This window comes from Carassius carassius, chromosome 28 (assembly GCF_963082965.1).
Source record: "Carassius carassius chromosome 28, fCarCar2.1, whole genome shotgun sequence".
Taxonomy (NCBI): domain Eukaryota; kingdom Metazoa; phylum Chordata; class Actinopteri; order Cypriniformes; family Cyprinidae; genus Carassius; species Carassius carassius.
The window spans coordinates 13,771,225-13,793,457 of NC_081782.1; the positions used below are offsets into that span (position 1 = coordinate 13,771,225).

The 22,233-nt window shown below is 37.0% G+C and overlaps 1 protein-coding gene across 5 annotated transcripts in view; it reads right to left on the reverse strand.

Annotated features, from left to right (window-relative positions):
* Positions 1-1,163: 1,163 nt before the first annotated feature.
* LOC132108022 (rho guanine nucleotide exchange factor 12-like) overlaps positions 1,164-22,233 on the reverse strand; it is a 78,530-nt gene continuing 57,460 nt past the window's right edge. For 3 of the 5 annotated variants that reach the window (XM_059514466.1, XM_059514465.1, XM_059514462.1), the window contains 13 exons: positions 9,477-9,591; positions 7,638-7,738; positions 7,166-7,243; positions 6,092-6,167; positions 5,843-6,010; positions 5,659-5,746; positions 5,510-5,587; positions 5,261-5,340; positions 4,988-5,173; positions 3,673-3,873; positions 3,316-3,536; positions 2,052-2,127; positions 1,164-1,960 (listed from right to left, as the gene is read on the reverse strand). In XM_059514466.1, coding sequence (XP_059370449.1) covers positions 1,923-1,960; positions 2,052-2,127; positions 3,316-3,536; positions 3,673-3,873; positions 4,988-5,173; positions 5,261-5,340; positions 5,510-5,587; positions 5,659-5,746; positions 5,843-6,010; positions 6,092-6,167; positions 7,166-7,243; positions 7,638-7,738; positions 9,477-9,591 — 1,506 coding nt within the window. In that variant the 3' untranslated portion in view covers positions 1,164-1,922. The remainder of the gene's footprint in view (positions 1,961-2,051; positions 2,128-3,315; positions 3,537-3,672; positions 3,874-4,987; positions 5,174-5,260; positions 5,341-5,509; positions 5,588-5,658; positions 5,747-5,842; positions 6,011-6,091; positions 6,168-7,165; positions 7,244-7,637; positions 7,739-9,476; positions 9,592-22,233) is intronic. The other 2 variants (XR_009424396.1, XM_059514463.1) reach the window with 2 other exon arrangements.

Consider the following 22,233-nt stretch of genomic DNA (forward strand, 5'->3'; position numbering starts at 1 on the left):
ACCTGTAGAGCCCAGTTAAACCCAGAGCATTGATGTCATTGCAGCCCTATGGGCAAACAGAGTCTCTAGACAGACAACAAGCACTATCTGCCCTCTACTGGCCTGTCACTGTATAATCAACAAGAACATCTGGTGCATACTTGGTTATTTATACCATGTAATGGTGGATGTCTCAAGCAAATGTTATATAGGAATGGTCGGATTTCTAAAATAATAATAGTGAACACCACCACAATGTTATATTTACTAGTTAAGAACTTTCATTTGTAGCGAGAACAGATTTTGAACTCAAAATAGTTTAAACTGAAGGGGAACTGAAAAGTAGTGCTGGTAGATACTTTACAAATTGTAGTCCATTACAGATTCCAAATTACATGACAAAATTTTTTTTAACGTAATCCATTACATTTCACATTTTAGGTAATAAAAGCAGACTACTTTTAGATTACTTTTGACCTTACTTATTAGATTGATATAAATAGGATAATCTTGTACAAAATTGATTCTTTATGTAAGATTTTAAAGACTATGGGTTCCAAAAGCCAAACCTTAGACTTTCCTTTAAAATCCCTCACAGAAAGCTCTATAAAGTTTCATTATAGCGACAGTCAAGTGTGTAATTTGCACACTAGTTGTGTGTCAAGGAAAGAATCAGGGCAGAAGCAAATTGGTATTGATCATAAAACGTAACTGTGAATGATGACTGTACGATTTAGTTTGTACCCTTTTTATGTACCCTTGATGAGGAATGACGATAAAGCTTGCCAGAAAACACAACTCATTCAGCTGGTTTATGAGGAGAGAGGCTTGCACAAGTTCAAAAACAAACGAAATTTCCCATCATTCTCCGTGGCGGCACATAATTAGAGCATTAATTATGCTTGCAATCTTTGCTCTCCATTTAGTAGCACTAATACTAAAAAGCTTCCTGACTTGTTGTGAAGAAAAAGAAATATGAAACTACTTAAACTCCTAAGGAGGAACTTGCCAGAAGCTCTTGTCCATTTTAAAAAACAATCACAACAGTGAGTTTCAGTTATTATATGCAATTTTGATTGACAAGCTACTTGAATTCCCTTTCTGTGACACCAACATTCCAGCACATGCACTCATTATACTCCTCCAGCGCCTGCATTTAAAAAAATGGCCAAAACTGATCAGTATAAAGATTTTGTCATTGCATCTTTATTTCCAGGTTTTGCATCACCTTCAATCCTGATGGCCAATCTTCTCTTTTTGCAGTCATCAAAATGTAGCTGCAGACTCCATCCACTCTTCATCTCAGCAGGAGGGTCTCAGGGGCCAATGAATCAATCTAGGGCTCTGGGAGGAATGTCAGCTGGCTGGAGTAACTGAGGGAGGCCTTGAGCAAAAACTTCTCTTTATGTACTGCACAAGCTTGGGCTTCCACGCGTAAAGATTGTGGGGGAGAAAAAGAGTCTGAATTCTGGAGCGCTCACCCTGTTCAGTCAAACTGGAGCCTACAGCGACAGACAGCTTAAAGAGTTTCAACAGCCAGAAGCATGCGAGAAACATGGAAAACACTAAAAAGGAAAAATAAATACATCTTGGGTTTAAAAAAAAAAACAGCTTAATACATTATTAGTTAAAAAAAAATCCTTTCTCAACTTATATATTTTCTAAACACACAGCTTTGTACATTTTGGTATGGTTCTCCTTTCTTTAGCGAGGGTTGCTGGGGAAGGAGAAGACACTGGGCTGCCCACGTTCGTTGGAATGAGGACATGTACTCGGGACAGGTAAGGCTGAGAGGAGACAGTCCGTCTTCCCTAATTGACGAGTGCTGACAGAAGCGAGAGGCCTTGTTAGAATATTCCCCTCATTTTTGGATGGAGGTGTTCAGCAGTGAGGAAGACAGGCTTGTGCGGAGCATGTTATGGATAGATGCGATGCCCTCTTCATCACAGGAGCTGGGAACTTCTGCCACCCAATTTCTTATCTGTGGGAGGAATGAGACCGAGCAGAATGATGGAATAATCCTGAAACAGATGATGTGAAATGTTTAGCAGTCACTGCGGTGTTCACGTTACCTCTGCTCTCGTCCGTATCTGTGGCTGAGCCAACCGGCCTTTGGCGAAGTAGATTATAATATTTTGTTTCCATCTCCTGAAAAACATTACAAAGGTATGATCCAAATTAATTTGGTCTTAAATGTATAGAAACACTGATGAACATTAATAATTGGTCAATAAACTTCAAAAAATGTTTCTTTAATATATATCTGGTGGCTAAATTATTAGTTATTATTTGATAAGTTATTTGGATAATTAACAGATTTTTCAAACAGCTATAATAGTTTCAAATGAGAATAAAAAAAATATTTATATTATTAATTATTAGTGATGTCAAAAGATAAATTATATTCAAAATAAAAGTTTTTGCTTACATAATGTGTGCGTACGGTGTATATTTATTATGCATATATAAATACACATGCATACAGTATATATTTGGAAAATATTAACATGTATTTCTATTCATTTAATTTATATTTAAATATATTATCATGTATGTGCTTGCATTTATATAGAAATAAATTACACAGCACACACATATATTATGTAAACAAAAACTTATTTTTTATGCGATTAATCGTTTGACAGCACTAATATATTATATTTATTGATAGTATTGCTCATTAAATGAATATAATTGTATTATTCTAAACAAAATTTTTATAATGCATGTATATTATTACTATTAAGAAATTCTTAACAATTAATTGTTTATTAATCATTAATACATTTATATAATTTAATATTTTTTTAATAAATTATATACATATAAATTATTTATAATTACTTTAATTAAATCAAGAACAGTGATACAATTATTATTAATGTAATAAAGATCAATAAATAAATCTATAACATTTTGAAAACTGATTTTTTTTATAATACACACACACACAAACACACTTGTGCATAAATCACAAAAATTATAAATGACAATTAATTAATGACAATATTTAAAAAAATAAAATAAAATTTTATTATTCATTTATTAATAAAAAATATTCCATAACTTCTACATATTGGTTATTAGACAAAAATGATCTGTATCAGTAATAAAAATATAGTATAGCGGCCAAAAACTTGTGAAGTATATATATATACACACACACACACACACATATAAAATTCACGAAAAAAAAAAAAAAAAACCTGATGCAAATGACAAAACTAGCCTAATGACCAGCTTTAAGAATTTAATGTCCTCAAAAAAACTGTATATGTGAGTATGTTGTAAATACCGAATATATTGTGGAACTGAGAGTGGTGAGAGCAGACCGACCTTGAGGTGGTTGAGGTTGGCCTGCAGGCAGCGTAAATGTGAGAGGACCTGTCTGCTGAGGCGGGACGTGCTGCCTGAGGAGGGTGAGGAGAACTTGAGGCTGATGCCCGAGTCAGCAGCACAGCTGTGGGCCAAACTCGACTCCTTTCTCCGGACCTGAATATCATCATCTGTGCTGCTCTCGCCTGGGCCACCGTACCCCTCCAGAACCAGGTAAGCTGCTGGAAAGCACAACCACAATCAGCTGGGACACTTGGATGACGGAGCATGTGTAATACCCTCCATGCCACATCTTGACAGTCCACCTCTCCATATAAACCGGCATTAACTCGGGAAGTTTCCTGGTCAAACACTCACCATAGTCCTCTGGGCACTCGTAGAAGCCCGTATCTCCAGAGGTGTAGTCCTGAGCTCGACTAGGGGTGCGAATGGAGCTGTGCTCCACCGGTGTGCGTAGAGAGGTGGTCCTGAGGAGACGACTGCCAGCCGATCGGCACAATTGCTCGCCCTCATCCTGAGCCATCAGCTGGGTCACCAGCACCTGCTTCAGTGCCGCCACTGAAAAACATCATGATGTGTACACACAGATCTTATTAAATTATTACATTACCCCAAAACAACCTGAAATGAAGATGTTGATAACATAAGGGCCCTTCACACCGTGGGAACCTTTTCATAGTACCTGAACAAATTTTAGAACTACTCACTTCTTGGCATGTTCGCATCGCAGGAACTAGGAACAGTTTTACTGCTAGGAACTCCATTTGGAGGAACTAAATTAGCTCCTACTTCAGAGCAGGTTCTAACAGTTCTATAGGAACTATAAGTGACGATAGTGTACGCTGATTGGCCAAACCCACACGAAACACCGGCCACCCGTCAAAAACAATGTGAACATATTTACTGGAAAACAGCGATAACTGCATTTAACTGTTGTCTGCAGTGGTGTGCACTTTTCTCAGCTTCGATGATATGTAACACTGCAAGTTGTCATAAAAAAATTTGTCTCTTAGCCCAATTTTTTGCTTTTGCAATCTCGTAAATTGTGCGTTTACATCTCCATCTCCGTTATAAAAAGACATCGCTGTCGACCGCTTCAGAGTTCCTGCTGCCAGTGCGAATGCAACCAGGAAAACGGCCCCAGGGAGAAAATTTGTTCTCTAGGAATTACTCTGCTGACTAGTTTCTAGAACAAAGTTCCTTGAATAACATGGTGTGAGAGTTTGGTTACCAACATTTTGAGGTTGGCTATCCCTTTAACAAAAAAAAGGAATATGCACCTAAGTATGGATTTATTTCAATATATTAGAGGAGATATCAGGGATGTAAAACAACCATTTAGTGTGCCTTTTTTTAAATCGGTTCACTGAAAACAATCAAGGGAACTGATTTGTAGCAATGAGACTTATTACTAAAACAAACTGCTTTCCAACATGATCCTCAGATACTAAAAGACCCATGCTGACCTCATACAAAGCTTCATGTTAAAATAGAGATGATCCCAAGTTCAAGTATATGTGTTGCTCTAGGAATCTGGTATTGTTAAGATGTTTGGCAAGCACAATTTATTATGTAAATTATTATTTCACATGTATTATTTCAAGTTGGCAAAAATAAGCACAATACGAAAGTGATGCATTTGTAAGGTAATGCATTTTAAATGCAATCTTACAGGTTTTAAGAGCCTCATCTGCTTTAGACAAACAGGACTGAGAGTCTGCGTCCCTGCCGTTCAAGAGTTCAGAGTCCAGATACGAGCCATCCCTGGCAGCTCTCGGGACCTGGTCCTCTTCCCCAGGGTTGGCTTCCGGGACACAATCTCGGAGGGCTGCCGTGGGTGAAATTTCACTGTCTTTCTCTGAGGACAGATGATGAAGGCTCGAGTTGGGTATGGTGGCAATCAACCCTTGTACAATCAGAGGAGCGTTTGTGCATGCACAGCTACCCGCGGACTGGATGCTTCCTGTGGAGATCCGTTCGGAGCCTTTGCTGAACTTGTTTAACTCTACACCGTCTCTGTCACCACTAGAAAACAAAGGAACTATTATGTAAGGTGAAGGCTTTTATCGTTTATATTTGCTACATTCTAATGCATTTTATGCATAGATTGTATTGTTACTCTCGTCCCAGACTAAGATTTTGAAAATCAAAGATAAAAAGATATAAATTATGTAGTAAGTAGAGAGGAACTCACTCGTGCTGAGGCAAAGGAATGACGCTGTGGGGTTTGGCGTTTATAACATCTGCCCTCTGAGCAATCTGCCGTTGCCACCTGGTATAAAAGACAATTAACGCTGCTCTATAAACGAGAGAGTAGTGGATTGCAAAAATGTGAAAACTTACATTCTCTGCTCGGACACTGTTTGTGCCATCAGCTCATAAATCTGTGCTCCGTTTTTGGACATGGAGATTACAAAGAATGATCTGTTATCTGTGTGGGGAAATCAAGGAACCCTGTAAGGATTCATACTTGAAATACATGTGGGGAGAGTGTGTACTTTTGACAAATGAGAAGTCAGATGCCCACCTGTTGCCACCGAGCGCACCAGCACAGTGCTGAGTTTGATGATGGGACTGAATATGTGTTTTGTGTCAGCCGTTCCTGCAAGGTTCTTGCTGTGACACCTGAGAATGAAACGCTCGTCCTGCTTCTGCAACAACACCAGGATGTCTTCCAGGAGTAAAGTATACAGCTCTGATGCAAAAACAGAAACTAGTGTTATTATACAATCATAAAGACACCAAGCTTTTGGGAAGTTTGAGTGCAGTGGCTTACCAATAGTTTTGTCTTTGTTAATCTTCCAGGACAGAGGACCCTCGTGGACCATCTTCTTTTTAGTGAGATCCAGGTTCTGCGGGACAAGAAATTAATGAGCAACTTGGATCCTTAAAATCCTCATTGTAGAAAGGACTTGTAAGTTTCATTCATACAGAACCCGATTTAGATGTGCTCTTCAAATCTGATTCTTACATGAAACTGGGTCCACATTTTCAGAGAGGGTGATAAATGTCCCCCATCTAGATTAGTTACTACATTGTGAATGCCACATATGAACGTTAAAGGGTACATTTGAAATTGAACTTTTTATGGATGCTATTCAATCAGAGATAGAAAAATAATAAACCAATAGAAGAGTTTCAATCTGTTAATAAAGATCAAAATTAAATTAGGCAAAAACTTCCTTACTCTGAGTCAATCACAAAATACAATTATGAATGCTAGCAACAAAAACGATTACTTTTTTAGTTAAAATATAGCTGAACTAGAACAAATTTAAATACTACAGAATAAAAACTTAAAAATGAGAAATATTGCCTTGGCAAATAACTGAAATAAAATGTATTAAAAATTAAAAATGTATTAAAAATGAAGCACATAAAAACTGAAACTTAAAAAAAAAAAGCTAATTAAAAAAATATTAAAAATGTACTAAATTATTAATAATAAATTAATAAATTTTTCTGGTCATGTCATGCCCTGAATAATAAAAGCTTTAATCTGACTGAAACCTTTAGACTGAAACAATTAAATCTATTTTTATTTGAATTTAAAACCATACATGGATTGGGTTTGGATTAAGTTTGTATAAATTAAATAAAAAAAATTGTCTCCAAGATACAAAAACTAAAAGGATGCCAAGCCAACCATATTTTTGTCTGTCTGAAAAAAAAAAACACTGACTTTAGCTCCTCACAATGTTGTCTTCCTAAAAATAAATCTCAGACGCACAAATATGATTGACATCGGTCCGCATGACAGAGAGACTTGTGGGAAACCCTGCTATTGTCTGCTCCTCAAATAAGGTTTTCTAGGGAAAAACCTAGACAAATCTGTATGATAAGCACTAACCTTGAACTCCGAGATCATGGGGTTCTCGCTCTGCTTGAGGGAAGAGAGGTCCAGTCGTCTCTGGTAGTCCTCCAGTCTCTGTGGGACACAAACACAATACATATTTATGCTGAAGAATCCATTAACATTGGCTGACCTCTAATGAATTTAGCCACCCTAAAATAAAATATAAAAGACCTTTAAAGCCACTATCGTTTAAGAAATACACTGCAGATCCTGGAGAAGAACAGATTTTCCTAGAAGGAGTCTTATTAATGAATTTTCTTATGGATGATCTCCAGCAGGTTGGATCATCATGTTTCTACTCTAAGAGCAGTTTCAGGGCTTATGTAAGATGACTTAGAACTTTCACCCTAAAGATGAATTCTGTCAATCATTAATTTTAGGTTTTCCAGTCTTTCCTTTAAGCTGACCTGAGGCTATAAAGTCTGCCTACCTGGAGCCAGGAGAAAGAGTTACACTGAGTGCTTACCTGTTTATTCTCGGACTCCTTCACAGACTGGTTGACGTGGCTGAGAATGTGCCGACAGCATTCGGCTGCTCGTCTCACTTTGTCTTTCTCCTCTGACTCATCTGTCGGTAAAGACGATACATAACGTACATGCACACACGTTTCAAGAAGAGACTAATCAACTCTTTAAGAACATCCTGGCCAGCCAAGTGCCCTCTATTTCCTCTAGTGCCCAGCACTGAGACTATTGCCAAGTGCCGATGAATATGAGGAGGACCACCTCCTCCTTAATCACTAGTTATACTTTAGATTTTGATGCCTTTCTCTGACAATGCCAAGTGAGCCACAATTTAACACGTCTGCCAAATAATGTGAGAGACACTTTGAAAGTGTGCGGTTCCCGCCACAGAATGTTTCAGAATATTAATGGGGATTTAAGAGCTGGCATAGCCCTAATTTACTAATGGTTGTTGTCCAGACAGTAAATGCTTTTTGAAGAGCCAACACTATTAAAGATGAGCGTCTGACTCCTTATTTGTCAAACATATATACTCTGTCCACATATACATACATATATATCTATCAAGAATAATCCTTACTTTCCCCAAAATGTAGGGGTTGCAAGGGGTGATGGGAATCCGCGGAAAAAAAATTGATGGAAAATAAAATGATCTTACAAAATGACAACATGTAAAATGAGAAATAAAAACCAAATCTGAGTAGTTTTTTTTTTATCTATATATAATATAGATTTGTATGAATGTATTTAAATAAAAATTTTTACTTTTCTTTTATTAATAAATAAGATTTGTTTATTTTGAAATATTTAAATTTAAATTAATTTTTTAAAATATATTTTAAATGGTATTTTATGACTAATGGCAAAGCTGAAAAAAGTAAAACAAAAGCACAAAATTACTTAAAATTTAAAATGTATACTAAAAATATTACAATATAAATATTAATAAATATTTTATACTATTAAAGTATCTTATTAAATTAGTTTATTTGAAAGTATTTCAATTTAAAATAGTTATATATTATTATATAGTGTTCCTGTGGTTCAAGTGGTAGAGCATTGCGTTAACAAGCACAATGTTGGGGGTTTGATTCCCCGGGAACACATGATAGGTAAAAATTGATCGCTTGAATGCACTGTAAGTCGCTTTGGATAAAAGCATCTGCTAAATTATATATATATATATATTAAATGGTAATTTATCACTGTGATGCAAAGCTGAATATTCAGCTTCATTAGTCCAGTCTTGAGTGTCATGCGATCCTTCAGAAATCATTCTAATATTCTGATTTGCTGCTCATGAAAACATTCCTTCATGTCTTCTTGTCCGTGTTGAAATTAATTGTTGTCTTTAGGTCTTATACAAAAAAAACCCCCAAAAAAACAAAAAAAGGCCCGTCACCTGCATTCAATAACGGAAGTGACTTCCTTAACATTTTTAGGGCTCATAACTGAATTTTTAATGAGTTTGGTTGTTCTAGTTAACAACTAGCTACATGTCACGTCACTGACATACCTATGGCATGAGGTGAGAGTGTAACAAATATTTTTTTTGCTGTCAATCAGCAATGCTATGATTGACAACCCCTTCTGGGTAAGAGAAAATGACAGAACAGATGTTCTCCCTCGTTCTCCTTCGGTTTTAAGTGCACAGCAGAACAGGAGTCACACCTGTTGCTAAACTTGGATGTCAATCTTAAACATTGCCATTTTGTTTTTAAATGTTTTTGTGCTGAATTTGGTTAAAATATTTTGTAGAACAAGCTTTCACTTAACTTTAATGTGAACCTTGCTGCAACACAATGCTTTAAAAAGACTGGTTGCATGAAGAGGGAGAGTACCTGTGAACGTGGCAATGTTGTCCATCAGTAAAGGGTACTTGGTGAACCTCTGCATCTCTGCAGGGATGATGTCCTTTAGCTGTAATCGTCGACACAGTCGATTGCTCTCAGCCTCCTGCAGATGGTGCAGACAATCAAACAAGAAATTGAGGACAACAGTACATGCAAATCCACAACAAAGTCCTCCCTAATCTTTTGCATATTTCATGTCATGAATAATACACTTCAGAGTGGGTTTCATCCTTTACTCAAGTGAGAAAGTAATCCTCTGCAAGTCACAACATTGTAAGCCATCAGCAAGGTATCTGGAATCACTAACGTCTTGGTAAACAACCAAAATACATTTCTGAAATCTGTAAATATACTGTCACTTCATCAGAGGGTTAATTAAGTTGGCTTGAGAAAGCCAACTTACTGAAATCCTTCTTAAATTTATTAAGTTGGCTTGAAAAAGCCAACTTACTGATCTAATATTTAATATTATTATTATTATTCTGAGCCAAATTTTAAACACTATCTCCTCCTAGAGCTTTCAAGACTGGTCTGACTCGGGTTGCTATATCTTTTCTAACTGTTCCGGCTTATGGTTTTCTTAAACCAGTGCCCGGTTGCATGAAACTCCTTAAGTGAGGGTTTCCCTGAGGAAGAAAAAAATCCCTGAGGTAAGGGATTTCATTAAGAGCGTTGCAAGAAACCTCTTAACTGTCACCCTTACCTTAGTGTTTATACTAAGCGTTTCACAGTAGTTTCTGACAACATACGGCAAAGATCGACGCGGTTGCTGTAGTTACTACCTCTAACAGTAAACAGAACATAACGAACCACAAAGCCAAACCCTTGCTAAAATCACACTTGTATTAATATATTTTTGCTATGGAGAGTACAAACTTAACAGAAAACCAAAAAAAACGTAAACTAAACTGGACAGAGGAGGAAAAGGCAATTATTGTTTTCGTAAGTGGTTATAATAATAATAATAATAATAATACTTTTCAGCCTTTCATCAACCATTCATCGTCTCCAAGGGATTATTACGATCATTAAAAACATGCCTTGGTATTTCCTCCTCGTCAATTAACACTAAATCAACCATCGTATTTTGAGTTTAAGTTGACTTAAGGGAGCTGTTTTGGTCCCTTAAATTTATTAAGATGAAATGGCCACTAAGGACTTTGTAGCAACGCTTAAGGGAACACTTAGATAATTAAGGGGAAAAACTTAATAACAGCCTTAAGTTCCTTAAGGAAACCCTTAGGGTTTTTTCTTGCAACCCAAGTTTCACTAAGGGTACCCTTAACCTTATATCTAAGGGATTTCTTAGCTTAAGGAGTTTCATGCAACCGGGCACAGACTACCAAAACCACCTTAAATCCCATAGACTTTCATTGAGGGGGTACAAACTTTTACAAAATAAGACTCTCTACTGAGAATACAGCTAAAACCAGCCTAAGCTGATCAGTTGTTTTAGCTAGTCTCCAAAGCTGGTTTTTAAGTGGTTTTGACCACTCTCACACCGGTCTTAGCTGGGTTTTACTGAATCCACTGGTTTTAGCTGGTTTTGGCCGGATTAGCATAGAAACATGCTAACAACATGCTAGTTACTCACTAATCAGACTAGAAACATGCCTTTAACATGGCTTTGAAGTGGTTTTGGACATTGTCACGCTGTCCTTATGTAGTCTTAGCTGGTTTTCTTTATTGAATAAACTGGTTTTAGCTGGTTTAGTATAGAAAAATGTTAATAACATGCTAGTTACTTGTTAATCAGACTAGAAACATACTTCTAACATGGTTTAAAGTGGTTTTGGCCACTGTCACGCTGGCCTTAGCTGGTCTTAGCTGGTTTTAGTTGGTTTTCTTTACTAAATCAACTGGTTTTAGCTAGATTATCATAGAAACATGTTAACAACATGTTAGTAACTTGATAATCAGGTTAGAAACATGTTTTTAACATGGTTTTAAAGTAGTTTTGAAACATGCTAGTCACTTTACTCTTAGCTTTCACTGTTATGCTGATGATACTCAGCTCTATATTTCTTCGCAGCCCGGTGAAACACACCAATTTGAAAAACTAATGGATTGCATAGTCGATATAAAAAACTGGATGACGAGTAATTTCTTACTGCTAAATTCTGAAAAAACAGAGGTGTTAATTATAGGACCTAAAAACTCTGCTTGTAATAACCTAGAACACTGTCTAAGACTTGATGGTTGCTCTGTCAATTCTTCATCATCAGTTAGGAACCTAGGTGTGCTACTTGATCGCAATCTTTCCTTAGAAAGCCACGTTTCTAGCATTTGTAAAACTGCATTTTTCCATCTCAAAAATATATCTAAATTACGGCCTATGCTCTCAATGTCAAATGCAGAAATGTTAATCCATGCATTTATGACCTCAAGGTTAGATTATTGTAATGCTTTATTGGGTGGTTGTTCTGCACGCTTAGTAAACAAACTACAGCTAGTCCAAAATGCAGCAGCAAGAGTTCTTACTAGAACCAGAAAGTATGACCATATTAGCCCGGTCCTGTCAACACTGCACTGGCTCCCTATCAAGCATCGCATAGATTTTAAAATATTGCTTATTACTTATAAAGCCCTGAATGGTTTAGCACCTCAGTATTTGAATGAGCTCCTTTTACATTATAATCCTCTACGTCCGCTACGTTCTCAAAACTCAGGCAATTTGATAATACCTAGAATATCAAAATCAACTGCAGGCGGCAGATCCTTTTCCTATTTGGCGCCCAAACTCTGGAATAACCTACCTAACATTGTTCGGGAGGCAGACACACTCTTGCAGTTTAAATCTAGATTAAAGACCCATCTCTTTAACCTGGCATACACATAACATACTAATATGCTTTTATTATCCAAATCCGTTAAAGGATTTTTAGGCTGCATTAATTAGGTAAACCGGAACCGGAAACACTTCCCATAACAACCTATGTACTTGCTACATCATTAGAAGAATGGCATCTACACTAATATTTGTCTGTTTCTCTCTTGTTCCGAGGTCACCGTGGCCACCAGATCCAGTCTGTGTCCAGATCAGAGGGTCACTGCAGTCACCCGGATCCAGTACGTATCCAGACCAGATGGTGGATCAGCACCTAGAAAGGACCTCTACATCCCTGAAAGACAGCGGAGACCAGGACAACTAGAGCCCCAGATACAGATCCCCTGTAAAGACCTTGTCTCAGAGGAGCACCAGGACAAGACCACAGGAAACAGATGATTCTTCTGCACAATCTGACTTTGCTGCAGTCTGGAATTGAACTACTGGTTTCGTCTGGTCAGAGGAGAACTGGCCCCCCAACTGAGCCTGGTTTCTCCCAAGGTTTTTTTCTCCATTCTGTCACCGATGGAGTTTCGGTTCCTTGCCGCTGTCGCCTCTGGCTTGCTTAGTTGGGGACACTTCATCTACAGCGATATCGTTGACTTGATTGCAAATAAATGCACAGACACTATTTAACTGAACAGAGATGACATAACTGAATCCAATGATGAACTGCCTTTAACTCTCATTTTTGCATTATTGACACTGTTTTCCTAATGAATGTTGTTCAGTTGCTTTGACGCAATGTATTTTGTTTAAAGCGCTATATAAATAAAGGTGACATTGACATTGACTTTACTAATCATGCTAGCAACATGCTAGAGACATGCTAGTCATGCTAGCAACATGCTAGCAACATGTAATTCATGTTAGAAACATGCTAGCAACATGCTAATTATGTTAGCAACAATACTAATCATGCTAGGAACATGTTAATCATGCTAACGAAATGCTAGTAACATACTAACAAACATGCTACTCATGCTAGAAACATGTTAGCAACATGTTAATCATGCTAGAAACATGATAGCAACATGTTAATCATGCTAGCAACATGCTAGCGTCATACTAGTAACGTGCTAATCATGATAGAAACATGCTAGCAACATGCTAATCATGCTAGAAACATGCTAGCGTCATACTAACAACATGCTAATCATGATAGAAACATGCTAGCAACATGCTAATCATGCTAAAAACATGTTAGCAACATGTTAAATCATGCTAGAAACAGGCTAGCAACATGCTAATCATGCTACCAACATGCTAGCAACATGCTAATAATGCTAGAAACATGCTAGCAACATGCTAATCATGTTAGCGACATGGTAGCAATATGCTAATCATGCTAGAAACATGCTAGCAACATGCTAATCATGCTAGAAACATGTTAGCAACATGTTAAATCATGCTAGAAACAGGCTAGCAACATGCTAATCATGCTACCAACATGCTAACGACATGCTAGTAACATGCTAATAATGCTAGAAACATGCTAATCATGTTAGCGACATGGTAGCAATATGCTAATCATGCTAGAAACATGCTAGCGACATGCTAGCAACATGCTAATAATGCTAGCAAACATGCTAATCATGCTAGTAACATGCTAGCGACCTGCTAGTCATGACTGTTAGACTGTTTCTATCTATCTATCTACGTATCTATCTACTCATCTAATATTTCTAATCTATCTATCTATCTATCTATCTATCTATCTATCTATCTATCTATCTATCTATCTATCCTAGCAACATGCTAACAGTGGTGTCTAAAGTATTGACATTTATTACTTGAGTAGAAGTAGAGATACTAGGGTTTAAAAAGACTTTTGTAGAAGTTGAAGTATCAACTCAAGCTTTTTACTCAAGTAAAAGTGTAAAAGTACTGGTTTAAAAAACTACTTAAAGTATAAAAGTAAAAGTAATGTAAGGGAAAAAAATGCCATTAAGAACAAAAGCTTAGGCCGCGCCACAGGGGCTTATTGTGCACTACCCCACCTCCTCAAAAAAACATTATTCTAAAAGCCATAGGCCATAATGACTATAATGTTATATTAAAATGTTCATGTTGAAAAATTTGGGATGCACTAGGCTACCTGTTTCAGCCACATATATGCCCATTGAAAATGAATGTACTTTAGTACAATGCAAATACATTAAAGAACTAGAGAAATGATGACTAGTTGCCTAGGGTGACCATATGAGCCATTTTCCCAGGACGCGTCCTTGCCAGAATTTCTATATTGCCTAAAACATCCAAAGTAGTTTGACCAATAACATGCAGGTATGTTACATAATCAACCAATCGTGGCGTGTGATAAGGTGAGATCTACAGAGAACGATCAGAGTAACGCAAATACACGTACATGTTAGGTGTTTGTTCGTTCATTCAACTTGAAGCATCGCTGCGCACCAATCATTGTATGACACCAAAGTACCAAGAGAGTGGTTTTAATGCATAAGGAGCCGTCTGCTCTGCTCTCTATAGCTCTTATGAATGCCATACAATGATCGATCTGCAAAGCACAAACAGCCAAAATCTGGATATTTTAGGCAATATAAAAATCCTGGTAAGGACGTGTCCTGGGAAAATTGCTCATATGGTCACCCTATAGTTGCCTATAAGTATTGTTATGGTGCAAAAAGTCAAACTTCAGAGGCATGTCATCAATAACCTTTAATGGAATGTAAATGTACATCCAAGTTTAGCTGCAGGAATCTGCAAGGGCAATGGACAAGAACATTGGTGGAGGCTAAAAAACAATTAGCCTTGTATGGTTGTCTATATACAATAAAGATTATAGTGCTGTCAAAATTAATGATTAATCCAAGTGATTAATCAAAAACTAAAAATGAAAAATAACTCATAATCCTGATACCTTCTTGATTGATAGCTTCCTGTATTTGCTATGTCCAGTGTGTGTGTGTGTGTGTGTGTGGGGGGGGGGGGGGGGGGGGGTAACGAGTTACAAAGTTGGTATAGCCTACTTATCACAACATTGTCAATCGCGTCGTCAATCGCAAACGATAATTTATTAAAACGTCTCGCTACCGAACTACCTACAGTAGCTTAATTTGTGGAGGACGAAGAGAAAGCACCCATTTGGTAAATGAGCCAGTGAGAAATAATCCAGTGCCATTTCGATACTTTTAAAACGGTACCGGCGCCTAAACGGTGCCTGAAACGATACTTTAAAAAAAAGACCCACAAACAAACTATGGATAACATTAAAGAACATTACAAATATTTAAAATAAATACATAGCTTTCACCTTGGATGCTCTACTTTCCCAAGTTGTGCTCAATCTAAGGCCTAAGGCTAATAAATGTATTTCATAATCTGGGTCATTACTTAATACAAAAACCACACATAATGTTTCGACTGTATCTCTGTCACTCACTCTGATATTTAGTTAAGAAGAGTGCTGTCTGTCACTGTCTTTGAGCATACAGTCATTCACAGAATGGATTATTCTTTATAAAGTAGCAACAGTCGTTTGTAAAGTAGAGTACTGTGCAAAAGTCTAAGGCACATTAGTATTTTCACCCCAAAAAAGGGTTTTAAGCCAGTTATTTATATATATGCTGTAGTGTGTCAGTAGGAAATATCAGTTTGCCATTAATTTTATTAATAATCTAGTGCGATTTTGAATGCACAAGCAGTCTGACAACGGCGAAATGAATGTTTGGAAATGTAAACTGATATTTTATACTGAAACAGCAAAGTATATAAATAACTGGCCGAACACCATTCTTTAGTGAAAATACTAACGTGCCCAAGACTTTTGCACAGTAGCTGGTGTATGTATGAAGTACGTACGATTAAATTAAGTATATTTAAATAAGTGTTAAGTGTTCGTTCATATGTGTTAAGGGCTAGATTTTCGCTGGAGGAAACAGCTGTTTAGTGATGAGCGGTGAACGCAGCGAAAACTTTACAGAAGATGAGAAACCGACTGCTCCCTCGTGACCTTTTGTAAACTGTATTTATGACAAAGAACTGCACAGATACGGATATTCTAACAATCTTTCGATAAAAACATACCTTGTGTCCTCTGTGTTTGTTTCCGCTCACGCTGCTCCGCCGCGGTCTGCGGATTGAAGAGCGCGCTGAAAGACGGAGAGGAGACCGGTCTGACGCCGGTTTCATATGAAACTTAAGGGGAATGACTCTGAGGCGATCACAAATTTGTGTACAGTTTATGGAGCTAAATGCTACAGCCCCGCTAAAAAAGCCTAGCGATGCCCGTGCTTCTTGTGTACATTTCGGAGAACCAGGACAAAAATTTCAATCGATCGCTCAGGCATTTAAAAGGCACCGAAATCGGCTTCCTCTTATTCAGTTAGGTGCATACCGGTTCCATATCCAACCTTACTTTTAAGAAATATATTTTTTGATAAACGAACCCAAAACTGGCTATGTCCTGGCTGGAGTGTGATGTGATTTGTGTCTTGTGCAGGTGCGATGGATCGCGTACAAACCAATAGGGTGTCGGAATGGTATCTGTTTATACTTCTCATCCAACCACAATCAAATTCACTCCATCCGGATGGCGCGATTTGTCTGGATAGTTTTTTTTTTTTTTGAATGATGACAAGCCGGAATGAAAACAAGCCGAAATGAAATGGCAGTAACGAAGCTATTTTTAAAATGTAAGGAGTAGAAAGTACAGATACTTGCGTGAAAATGTAAGGAGTAGAAGTAAAAAGTCGGCTAAAAAATAATTACTCAAGTAAAGTATAGATTCCCCAAATTTCTACTTAAGTAATGTAACGAAGTATTTGTACTTCGTTACTTGACACCTCTGCATGCTAATAATGTTAGAAACATGCTAATCATGCTAAAATCATGCTAGCAACATGCTAGTCGCATGCTAGTCATGCTAGCAACATGCTAATCATGTTCGAAAAATGCTAGCGACATGTTAACAACATGCTAATCATGCTAGAAACATGCTAGTCGCATGTTAATCATGCTAGAAACATGCTAGCAACATGCTAGGCGCATGCTAATCATGCTAGAAACATGCTAGCAACATACTAGTCGCATGCTAATCATGCTAGAAACATGCTAGCAACATGCTAATCATGCTAAAATAATGCTAGCAACATGCTAGTCGCATGCTAGTCATGCTAGAAACATGCTAGCAATATGCTAATCATGCTAGAAACATGCCAATCATGCTAGCAACATGCTAATCATGCTAAAATAATGTTAGCAACATGCTAGTCGCATGCTAGAAACATGCTAGCAACATGCTAGTCGCATGCTAATCATGATAGAAACATGTTAGCGACATTCTAGTTTCATGCTAATCATGCTATAATCATGCTAGCAACATGCTTGTCACATGCTAATCATGCTAGCAACACACTAGTTGCATGCTAATCATGCTAGAAACATGCTAACAACATGTTAACCATGCTAAAATGATGCTAACAACATGCGAGTCGCATGCTAGTCATGCCAGAAACGCTAGCAACATGCTAGTCGCATGCTAATCATGCTAGAAACATGATAGCGACATGCTAACAACATGCTAGAAATGTGCTACCAACATGCTAATCATGCTAAAATCATGCTAGCAACATTCTAATCATGCTAAAATCATGTTAATCATGCTAAAATCATGCTAGCAACATGCTAATCATGCTAGCGACATGCTAGCTTTATGCTAATCATGCTATAATCATGCTAGTCACATGCTAATAATGTTAGCAACAAGCTAGTTGCAATGCTAATCATGCTAGAAACATGCTAATCATGCTAAAATCATGTTAGAAACATGCTAGCAACATGCTAGTCGCATGTTAATCATGCTAGAAACATGATAGCGACATGCTAGCAACATGTTAATCATGCTAGAAACAATGCTAGCAACATGCTAATCATGCTAAAATCATGCTAGCAACATGTTAATCATGCTAGAAACATTATAGCGACATGTTAACAACATGCTAATCATGCTAGAAACATGCTAATCATGCTATAAACATGGTAGCGACATGCTAGCAAAATGCTAATCATGCTATAAACATGCTAGCAACATGCTAGTCGCATTCTAATCATGCTAGAAATATACTAGCAACATGCTAGTCATGATAACAATATGCTAGCAACATGCTATTAGCATGTTAATCATGCTAGAAACATGCTAGCAACATGCTAGTCATGATAACAATATGCTAGCAACATGCTAGTCGCATGCTAATCATGCTAGCAACAACCTAGTCGCATGCTAGTCGCATGCTAGAAACATGCTAGCAACATGCTAGTCATGGTAACAACATGCTAGTAACTTGCTAATCATGCTAGAAACATGCCAGCGACATGCTTATCATGCTAGCAACATGTTAATCATGCTAGCAACATGCTAGCAACATGCTAATTATGCTAGCAACATGCTAATCATACTAGCAACATGCTAGTCGCATGCATTCTTTCTGTCAAACTAATTTATCTATCATTCTTTCTTTTGAACTGATCTATATCATTCTTTCTAACTAATCTATCTGTCATTCTTTCTAATATATCTTTCTTTCTTTCAACTAATCTATCAATCTAACTTTAAACTATAAACTTCTAACTTCTTTAAACTTCTTCAAACTTTCTGGTCAGGCTTTCTCAAGCCAACTTAAAGTTTGTCTCAAACTTTTTTTTCTAGTTAAAAATTAATATACTATCATCATTTATTCACTCTCAACTTTTTCCAAACCTGTTTGACTTTTGCTTCTGTAGATGACAATAGGAGATGTTTGGCAGAATGTTCATGCTGCTCTTTTCCACGCCAGCTTTAATAATAAAGCTGAAATAAAACATACTATAAATTACAAATTAGATTAATTAGAAATGGTGCCTTTGGAAACTAACTGAAATAAGTTCAATCGGAAATACTACATTTAATGAAAATAGCACTGAAATAAAAATACTGTTAGATAGAAATATTGAAAAACATAAAAATCATCATATCATCATATCATAAACTAAATTTAAAATGAAAACTGAAAATATAAAATAAAACCTAACTGAACATTTTAATAAACTCTATAATAGTGTACTAATATATATATATATATATATATATATATATATATATATATATACACACGTTACATATATATTTGTAACACTGTATCAACACAGCAAACCTGCCATTTTCTGTAAATTAGTAGGGCTGTCAATTAATTAAAATGCAATTAGAATTAATTAATTGCAAATTAAAATGAGTATAAAAAAAAAATATATATATATATATATAAAATACTTAAATAAGATAATAATAAAATGTTCCCCTTTACCTCTGCTGTCATTGGTCAGCGTTAATTCTCAATACATTAAAAAAAGAGTAGCGGGAAAATTCTCCCATCTATCTCCTTTTCTGTTCCTCAGCAGAAATTCAGTCAAATGAATTTGGAACAACGTGGAGGTGAATAATCAACAGCAACTGATGTGAAAAGCTCTATTTTCTCTAATATACACATCAATGGTATCATAGGCATTACAGTGGATTTGACATTTTTATTACACCTTTATGTTCTAGTGCTTACACACTAGATTTTTCAATGGAGAGATTAACGAGGTTGATTTCAGAAAATGCAATGTATGTGGAAAGGTTTTTAAATCTTAAGTCTTACTCTCCGTGTTCCCTCCATCCACTTCTACTATGAGATAAAAACAGTGCAGAGACAAACACAAGCTCTCAACACTCCCAAGGCTCAACACAACTACCTCTGCCTGAGGTTCATACACTCTTATCTCCAAGATAAGCAAATTCTACAGTATATCCTACAAATATAGCTCCAATTAAACAAAATCTCTTTTGTCTTCCTTTTCTCTGATGTTTGGTTGTCAGGCAAAGCTGATACTATTAACAAGTCGAAGATTACTTTATTTAGATAAGGATCTCTTCTGCTGTAACACTGTATCAACACAGCAAACCTGCCATTTTCTGTAAATTATTAGGGCTGTTAATTTATTATAATGCAATTAGAATTAATTAATTGCAAATTAAAATAAGTTAACACATTAACACATTCTCTTCCTCCTAATAAGAAAATACATATACAACAGAATGAAATAGTCAAGTGAATAAATGTGCTACCAGCATTATTGAATTAATCACACGCATCAACACATTAACTTTGACAGCCCTAAATAAGGAAAATGAAAACAACTCCATGAAACATGCAAATGTACAGTCGTGGCCAAAGGTTTTGAGAATTACATAAATATTGGAAATTGGAAAAGTTGCTGCTTAAGTTTTATAATAGCAATTTGCATATACTCCAGAATGTTATGAAGAATGATCAGATGAATTGCATAGTCCTTCTTTGCCATGAAAATTTTCTTAATCCCAAAAAAACCTTTCCACTGCATTTCATTGCTGTCATTAAAGGACCTGCTGAGATCATTTCAGTAATCGTCTTGTTAACTCAGGTGAGAATGTTGACGAGCACAAGGCTGGAGATCATTATGTCAGGCTGATTGGGTTAGAATGGCAGACTTGACATGTTAAAAGGAGGGTGATGCTTGAAATCATTGTTCTTCCATTGTTAACAATGGTGACCTGCAAAGAAACACGTGCAGCCATCATTGCGTTGCATAAAAATGGCTTCACAGGCAAGGATATTGTGGCTACTAAGATTGCACCTAAATCAACAATTTATAGGATCATCAAGAACTTCAAGGAAAGAGGTTCAATTCTTGTAAAGAAGGCTTCAGGGTGTCCAAGAAAGTCCAGCAAGCGCCAGGATCGTCTCCTAAAGAGGATTCAGCTGCGGGATCGGAGTGCCACCAGTGCAGAGCTTGCTCAGGAATGGCAGCAGACAGGTGTGAGCGCATCTGCACGCACAGTGAGGCCAAGACTTTTGGAAGATGGCCTGGTGTCAAGAAGGGCAGCAAAGAAGCCACTTCTCTCCAAAAAAAACATCAGGGACAGATTGATCTTCTGCAGAAAGTATAGTGAATGGACTGCTGAGGACTGGGGCAAAGTCATATTCTCCGATGAAGCCCCTTCCGATTGTTTGGGGCATCTGGAAAAAGGCTTGTCTGGAGAAGAAAAGGTGAGTGCTACCATCAGTCCTGTGTCATGCCAACAGTAAAGCATCCTGACATCATTCATGTGTGGGGTTGCTTCTCATCCAAGGGAATGGGTTCACTCACAATTCTGCCCAAAAACACAGCCATGAATAAAGAATGGTACCAAAACACCCTCCAACAGCAACTTCTTCCAACAATCCAACAATAGTTTGGTGAAGAACAATGCATTTTCCAGCACGATGGAGCACCGTGCCATAAGGCAAAAGTGATAACTAAGTGGCTCGGGGACCAGAATGTTGAAATTTTGGGTCCATGGCCTGGAAACTCCCCAGATCTTAATCCCATTGAGAACTTGTGGTCAATCCTCAAGAGGCGGGTGGACAAACAAAAACCCACTAATTCTGACAAACTCCAAGAAGTGATTATGATAGAATGGGTTGCTATCAGTCAGGATTTGGCCCAGAAGTTGATTGAGAGCATGCCCAGTCGAATTGCAGAGGTCCTGAAAAAGAAGGGCCAACACTGCAAATACTGACTCTTTGCATAAATGTCATGTAATTGTCGATAAAAGCCTTTGAAACGTATGAAGTGCTTGTAATTATATTTCAGTACATCACAGAAACAACTGAAACAAAGATCTAAAAGCAGTTTAGCAGCAAACTTTTTGAAAACTAATATTTATGTAATTCTCAAAACTTTTGGCCACGACTGTACACAACCATTCAAAAGTTTGGCTGATTAAGATTATTTTAAGAAATTAATAGTTTCAATCAGCAGGAATGCATGAAATTTATGTAATGAAATTTTTGTTTCAAATAAAATCTGTTCTTTCAAACTTTCAATACTGAAAAAAATGCATCACAAAAATATTAAGGA